Source organism: Salmo salar, chromosome 09, assembly GCF_965601325.2.
Source record: "Salmo salar chromosome 09, fSalSal1, whole genome shotgun sequence".
In the NCBI taxonomy this organism is placed as follows: domain Eukaryota; kingdom Metazoa; phylum Chordata; class Actinopteri; order Salmoniformes; family Salmonidae; genus Salmo; species Salmo salar.
Genome location: NC_138299.1, coordinates 85,461,883 through 85,470,140, shown reverse-complemented (window position 1 = coordinate 85,470,140; position 8,258 = coordinate 85,461,883). Strand labels below are relative to the sequence as shown.

General features: G+C 40.1%; 1 protein-coding gene across 1 annotated transcript; it reads right to left on the bottom strand.

Moving 5' to 3' along the window:
- Positions 1-1,569: 1,569 nt before the first annotated feature.
- On the bottom strand, positions 1,570-7,383 carry slitrk4 (SLIT and NTRK-like family, member 4). Its single transcript, XM_014212749.3, has 2 exons — positions 6,526-7,383; positions 1,570-5,919 (listed from the first exon to the last, which is right to left on the bottom strand). Exons 1-2 carry the CDS (start codon positions 6,574-6,576, stop codon positions 3,376-3,378), a joined length of 2,595 nt encoding a protein of 864 aa, XP_014068224.1. The 5' UTR covers positions 6,577-7,383; the 3' UTR covers positions 1,570-3,375.
- Between the last annotated feature and the right edge of the window lie 875 nt (positions 7,384-8,258).

Here is an 8,258-nt window from a genome sequence, read left to right as displayed (position 1 = left end):
GTAGGAATATAACCTGAGTATATTCACTTAGAGAATGGTAGGAATATATCCTGAGTATATTCACTTAGAGAATGTTAGGAATATAACCTGAGTATATTCACTAAGAGAATGGTAGGAATATAACCTGAGTATATTCACTTAGAGAATGGTAGGAATAGCATGAATATAACCTGAGTATATTCACTTAGAGAATGGTAGGAATATAACCTGAGTATATTCACTAAGAGAATGGTAGGAATATAACCTGAGTATATTCACTTAGAGAATGGTAGGAATATATCCTGAGTATATTCACTTAGAGAATGGTAGGAATATAACCTGAGTATATTCACTTAATAATTTCAAATCTGTGATGTTAGCCAGGCTAATTTGCAACACTGACATTTCATACAAAAGGACAGCAAAACAAGGGCAGAGTATAGCTGAACAACCGGCAGTGACTATGGCCCCACACTGCAGTACGCACCAGGCATCGGAAGCAAAATGATGAGACATCCATCTCCTACAGTACAGCACTTCTCTCCAAGTGAAGATGACAAACAAATAACATGAATGTTTACTGGCAAGAAACGTTAACTTTAATCTTAAAAGACAATTGTTTCCTTTGTAAGCCGAAAAAAAGTCAACCTAAATGACAAAACCATTTCACTCTGGGAGGGAACCCTTTCACTGCGGGAGGAAACCATTTCATTGTGTGAGGAAACCATTTCACTGTGGGAGAAAACCATTTCACTGTGGGAGGACACCATTTAACTGTGGGAGGAAACCAATTCTCTGTGGGAAGAAACCATTTCTCTGTGGGAGGAAACCATTTCTCTGTGGGAGGAGAGCGAACATGAAAGGCTAATAGTGCATTCAAAAAAGCAAAAACAAACAAACAAATGAAATAAGTATGCACTGCCGGTAATCACTAGATACATATAGCATCAGCTGCGGTGTTGTAGGTCATACGGTATATTACAGAGTACAAAAGCTTGACCTGTCCATCCACAAACATCCCAACAGTAGTTTAGTTCTCACCCACATCTTAAAAACAGTGCTCCCTGTTTTATCATAGAACATGAGTTATTCATTGGCTGAATCAGACTAAAATGTAAAATCTACTTCTCTTGGGGTGAGGCAGCGTGGGGGTGACAGACACACTGTAATTGTTGAAGGCATTTTAAATACAGAAGCAGAAATGCACCAGAACATCTGCAAAGGTTATGACACCATATTATCCTTTTACTCACTAACCAATTCATCCCCTGTAACAAAAAAACTGTAATGTAAAGGAATACTGTTATTGCCCTTAAAAATAGTAAGAAAGAACAATCCCCTAAACATTGTTTGATCAGTGTAATGGGACATGATGAAACAACTCACACACAGCATTGATGATTGGGCTGTATCATATGTACTCATGTTGAATTGAGATTTATGCCATACATATTTTGTGTTCAAATACTCAACTATTCTCAGGTTTTCTTCTTGAGCATTCAAGGCTTTATTTATAAAGCAACTTAAACGACTGAGGAAACAAGATGACATTTTCTTGAGGAAAAGAAAAACACAGTGCAGATAGGTACCTTGACTTCAACAGGTTTATACAATAAAAACTAACCAATATACAGTATTCTGCTGACTGATAGAACATTGTATTGATCATATCTTTCAAGGTACATTCTATTCATTTGTATTTCAAACACTCATTAACTTAACAATACTTTAAATAAGGACTTGGTAAAATAAAGTGGATAAAATCATTTGAAATAACGATATAAGCTGTCTCCACAATATAACCTTGAACTAATAAATCAAATAAAGGATTTAAGCTATTATGATTGAGCATATTAATATTGCACATGGTGTTTGATATGAATCTGTCCAGATCAGTAGCTACTGTATATAAAACAAATTCATAGCCACATAATTTTCTTCCAAAGATAAATTGAACATATCTCATACACTACCTTTCTAATCCATTACCATGGTACCACAGTCAAACCATCCAGAATTGTATCACTTTAATGCAAATTTATTTTGGTTGCATAATGTTAAAAAGAAACCTTTACAAGAAACCTTTTACAAGAAACCTTTTTTCAAATACTAATCAGGCCTCAGTTTGTGCACCATCATAGTGAAATAACATCCATCTCTAATCCCCTTTCAGGCCATCAGTAGAGTTCATGAAGACTCAGAAAACAGAAACAGTTACTCTGATAAATCATTAGTGGCGTGAGATCTGGGCCTGTCTTGCTTATGCATTCTAAATATCCATTTCACTTTTAAATAGTACCAATAATCTTTAAATAATCCTGCATAGAAAAATAAATAAATTAGTTAAATGTACTACCAATTGATAGTTGGTCATCAATCATATATATTGACAGTTGGTCATCAATGATATATATTGACAGGGGTCATCAATCATATAAATTGACAGGGGTCATCAATCATATGTATTGACAGGGGTAATCAATCATATATATTGACAGGGATCATCAATCATATATATTGACAGGGGTCATCAATCATATATATTGACAGGGGTCATCAATCATATATATTGACAGGGGTCATCAATATTCAGTTTGTTTAATGTTGCTTTTTTTCTACATGTTTTGTCTTTTATAGGTATAGTTGTTTTGTCTTCTGTTGTAATTTACAAACTGTCCCACAGATACAAATAATGTAGACTTACAAAATAAATCCAGGTATGCTTACATGGCAAGCAGCTGTTTTTCTTGGGCTTAAAAAAAATGTCCCGACATGTGCCATACCCAAACATATCCAGAGGAACCACATTTAATTCAAACACTATTAACATGGCTCTTTACACAAACAAGTCATGGAATCATTCCAAATCTGCTGTTCGGTTCATACGTGCCTTTTCTTAGTGAAAACAAGGCGTCAGGTTCCCCAGCAGTGACCAGCAGTGACCAGTTATAATCCAGGCAGATGGTAAGAGTCTGCAAGTGGGGGATCCCAACCACGTTATATTCCCAGGAGAACTGTAAAGTCACCATATGATAGTTCATTAATTGAAAATACTGATCCCATATTGCCTCAAAAACACTGCAGAAGGATCACTAGCTATGATGAGGTACAGTCAACATTGTTTTCATGACCCATGATTTGGTTGAAAAAAAATCTGATAAGTACCAATTTCAATAGCAGCAAAATACTACAATTGTCTCTTAAGGATGTCTTGTGGTATAATGTGATATTAATACATGTTATAATGGCATCACCACATCAGGAGGAAAGTCTGTATTTGCAACAGAGCCACTGATTCTCGGGAAATCTGACTGGAGCCTCCTGTCCAGTTTATCCATTGGTCATTAAGCTTTTCCAAAAGGCACTTTTGTCATTGGGGGGGGGGGGGTAGATAGCCTACATTTGACTCATTTGAGTCTGTTCTTCCAGAACCTGAAGGTAGTCAGGTGTACCTTGAAGTTTAGTTTTAAGTTCATAGTACTCACTTTTCCTTTGTTCCACTACTATCTTACTATGGTTTCCCCCTATTAGTGACTTCTTCATCTTTTTGTCCTGTGGTTTCTCAGGGTAACGGATCTGAAACCCACTCCCCCCTATACTGCTGAAATCCCCCCTTTTACTGTCTAAAAAGTTTTGAATAAACATGTTGGATTCTCTTGGCAGGAACTCATCCAGCTCGTCAATGGTGCTCAGTCTCTTATTGCGTGGATCCAGGGAGGACAGTGAGTCCTTGTCTTGGTCAGCGCTGTTGAGCAGGATTATTTTCTGTCTCTGGGAGTCAGCAAACTTAAAGCCTGACTCAGAGTCTCTAATCCCACAGGTGTGACTCTTGTTCATATGCTGGATAGTGTGGGGGATGAACGTCTCCCCTCCCAGATCATCTTTCTTGTTCGATTTGTTGTGTCTCCTGAGCGTGAGTTGCATGGAGCCACACTCCTGGTTCCCCATGCCCTCCTGGCGTCCGGCTGGCTTCTTATTGCGCCTCAGCACAAACACCAAGAGGCAGAAAGCAACAAACACTGTGATGATGAGCACCACCAGGACACTGAGGATCATGATGGATAGGGGAACTGGACCACCTGGAGGGGCCTTGCCCACCCCTGCTGGGGACATGGAGGTCACCACCGGAGTAGTACTGGTCAGGATGAAAGGGGGCCTAGCTATAAGTTTGGGGCACAGGATCTCATTTTTCAGCAGCCGTAGCTCTATATTGGAAAACTGAACTGGGGATGCACATTTGACCTCTTTCGCAGCCACTCCGTCATTCAGCTTCTCCAGCCACAGTTTCAGAGCCACTAAATCACAGGAGCATTCCCAGGGATTGCCTTCCAGATCAATTTGAGTGAGAGACCTCAGCTGGTCTAGGACACCACTCACAGGCAGAGTCATGAAATGGTTGTTCTTAAGATTTAGCCTAGCCAGGGAAACGCCTGCAAAGATATAGGCAGGGAGGCTCCTTAGCACATTATTGTTCAGATACAACAACTGCAGATTTGGCATGGAGTCAAATGTCCCTGCTAACACCTCTTGTATGGCATTGTATTCCAGATACAAGTATTGGAGGTTACTGAGCCCAAGGAACATCTCAGGATGCAGCTGCTCTAGTTGGTTCCCATTGAGATAAAGCCTACGCAGGTTGGTCAGATTGGCAAAGACCCCTTTTTGAACTGTGACTATTTGATTGCTGCCCAAATGTAATAAATCTAAACCCTCAAAGCCTTGGAAATCAACTGGGCTGATATCTCTGATATAATTTCCACTCAGGTGGAGCTTCTTGGCATTTGGTGGCTTGGGAATGATATCTGCTAGATTGTTTATACTCCTCTCTTGGCAACTCACACTGATGCCAAAGTCTGAGGGGTGAGCTTTGCAGGTGCAAGGCTGTGGGCAGGAGAGAGGTGGGGTTCTTGTTTGATAGGACATAATTGGAATATTTTTATTCAAACCGGGTAAACCAACAATCCCGTTACCATAAATCTTTGATGGGTTTGTTGTTTTGGGAGCTTTGGTGGCTATGGGCGGTATCGTAGTGGGGGCCTTGTCGGATGTTGTTCGGCCATTTTCTGGCTGTGAAGGGGGCATCCTTACATCAAAGTCACTACCTGTTCCCATGGGACACAGTTCCTGTTTATTTGTTTCTTTCAACAGTCGTCCATACAGGTCACTAGGGGTTTCACATATAGCCTCCCCAATAAAAATGTTATAGGGCATGTTCTCCAACCAAGCTTTCAAGGGTAACAAATCACATGTGCAATTCCATGGGTTGTCATCGAGCTGCAATTCCACTATACGTCCAATGTGTTCCAAAACTCCCAGATATGGTAGCTTCTGGATCCTGTTTCCTCTTATATCCAAATGTGTAAGGGAGGCAAAGCGAAAAATGTTATCAGGAAGGATCTGGACTAGATTGTCATTCAGAATGAGAACTTTCAACCGATGCAATTTGTTGAAGGATCCTTTTTCAATATACTTGATCAAATTGTAGTCAGCCTGGAGGTATTCCAAGTTTTCGATCCCATAGAAAGTGTCAGCTCTGAGCACCTTCAATTCATTGTTATTTAAATGCAGCTGTTTCAATGAACTAAGGCCATAAAAGGCCCCTCCTTCGATGTTCTGTAGTTTGTTGTTTCCCAGTTGAAGTGAGACTGCGTGTGTGAAATTGAGAAAGGAATTGGGGTAAAGGACGATCAATAGGTTATTTTGGAAATTCAAATGATAGAGGCTAGAGACCGGGGGCAGCAGCTGGGTAGGTCTGTACACAGTTATTTTCTCACAGTTCACATATAGGACGTTCTCGATGGACATGCATGAACAGGCGCTGCAGGTCTCCGCTGAGAGGTCAGAATCCAAGTCAGAAAACGTACTCGATACGAAAAAGGCCAACAGAACTAGAAGCAGCATTTTGCCTTTTATAAATCCCCCAGAAAACCATTTAGTAACCTTTGAGAGGAAAAACAAACAAACAAACAATCAAAACACAAACTGGTACTATACATACAGACAGTACTTCATTAATGGTTAGATAGTATATGCCCTACTGCTGATGTTAGTAATGGTTAGTTAGTATATGCCTACTGCTGATGTTAGTAATGTTTTGTCTACACACCAGGCTAATTTAATGTACGCAAATCAACCCATTTCTCTATAGCAATACAGCCATCAAGTACCATTTTAACCTAAAAAATAGTATTAATAATAATAATACTAATAATATTAATAATAATAATAACCATAATAATGATAGACGAATAATAAGAGTCTAATAATAGAAGCCTTAAAACCATAGTCTCCTTCTGATCCATAATGTTACAAAACATCATTGAATTCACCATTATATATTACACTAGTGCGTCAATTTTGTGGGCATATAACAAAAAGAGTAGAAAATATATATGCTACTGCATCCTATGCTGACATATTGTGAGCTAAAACATCCCATGAAGCCTGTGCCCCAGGCGGATCAACCCATATTATAATTAAACATATGAACAATGTAGGCTACAGAATGGATATTAAAGCTTTTCAACCAAATAACAGAGGACTTACCGTAAGCGTTTGTAAATGTGATTTCTTGAGAGACGGCAATTGGCAGTGCATTGAGACGCGGTGCTCCCATTCAGACGTAGGTAGGCTATCGCTCAGATTTCAGCCTATGCGTCTCTTCTTGACAGGCTCCACTTGTTAAAAAATATATTTCTCTCGTAGGGTTCCCAATGTTGTTGTATCTCCATGAAGCATTTCAGTTCGGAATGAACTAAAGACACTGTGCACACCTCAGCGTTTTAAGAAAGCAGGGACAAAAGGCGAGCAGCTGAAGTGACTGCAAAACAACTTCTCTCCAGTTCACGATAGAGGAAAATGAAACGAATGGTGCTGCTGGAACACCCAGTCCATAGAGATGCTAAGCCTATGTATATGGCTCGCTGAAGTTGGACTGAGCCGTTCAGGCAGAAAAATGAAGCAGCAGCACCCGATAAACCTAAACAATCCTGCGCGGGTTTACTCACCTCCAAAAATCTGAAATTGCTTGCTAAGCGTCTCTTTTCGAATCATGCATTTTACAGGGCTGTCAGTGTGACATCTGAGGCTGAGCCTCTCTACTCCAAGGAAAAGAAAAGGGGAAAAAACACCACACTGTGATATTCAGAAAAATGAGAACGGCGACTAACTGACGCGGAAAATGAATAATTCAGTTTAGTCAGATGCGGGCAAGCAGGAGATGCCGCTCTCCATCTTCCAACAAAAGCAAGAAACTGCGTTCAAATAAACTACTGTTAAAACAGTCACCAGGGATCCGGATACGCAGGAAGGAGGGAGTGTGTCTCGTAATAGCAACTATTCCTGCCTCTCATAAGTATGCTGCTTTACAGCTGCATAGAGCTTCCCACACGACTAGCGGGAGAAGAGGACGCAGAGAGAAAGGGGGAGGAGGGGAGGGGTGATGAAAAATAGGGAGACAGAGAGAGAGAGAGAGAGAGAGATAGTAGAGAGAGGGAGGAGGGAGGGTGGCGGAGGGGGTCTGGTATACCAAACGGAAAACTTCAGACCTTGACATGAATGATTTTAGTAGTAGGTTAATTTAACAGCTTTGGAATTGTGTTTCTTGTCGTTATGATGATCAACAGAAATGGTTATGCATCACGCATTGTGCTATAGCCTATTGGATCGAGATCATACGGTAGACTTCGTTTGAGGATGAAGTCGCTTACCTGACAGTTCAAGAGGGGTCGGCGCCTGCATTATATTTTATGATTGGAGTGTTTAAAACGACAGAGAACGTGAGCGGCATTCTAATGTGGACTATTATTCAACGTGGACTGCAGTCAATGCAAGGCAAACATTGCTGAGGGAAGTAACATAAACAGACACTACCGCTCATATTGTTTTTGAGTAGGCTACTTGGATAGCGATTTTATGTTAGACATTATGGCTGCATTTACACAGGCAGCCTAATTCAGATTTTTTTTCTCCCAATTATTAGTCTTTTGACCCATCAGATCAGTTATTTACCAATAAAGGCAAAATATTAGAATTGGGTTCTTGTGTAAAAAGCCCATTTCTGATTTAAAAAAAACGTCACTAGTTGGTCTTTAACCAATCAGATCAGCTCTGAAATATATCTTATGTGAAAAGATCTAATGTGAAAAAAAGATATGAATTTGGCTGCCTGTGGAAATGCAGCCCAACTGGAATTCAGCATCACTTTAGTTTTCAGACAACAGGTGGATGCTCCCTCGTGTGAAGTCAATAATAGAAACCACTCAATTTTAGCCTAGACT

Excerpts from the sequence above, each read along its gene's own strand:
- slitrk4 (XM_014212749.3), bottom strand. The coding sequence starts at position 6,576 with ATGCACTGCCAATTGCCGTCTCTCAAGAAATCACATTTACAAACGCTT. Across the intron at positions 5,920-6,525 it reads CACATTTACAAACGCTTACG|GTTACTAAATGGTTTTCTGG; the intron begins GTAAGTCCTCTG and ends TTCCTCTCAAAG.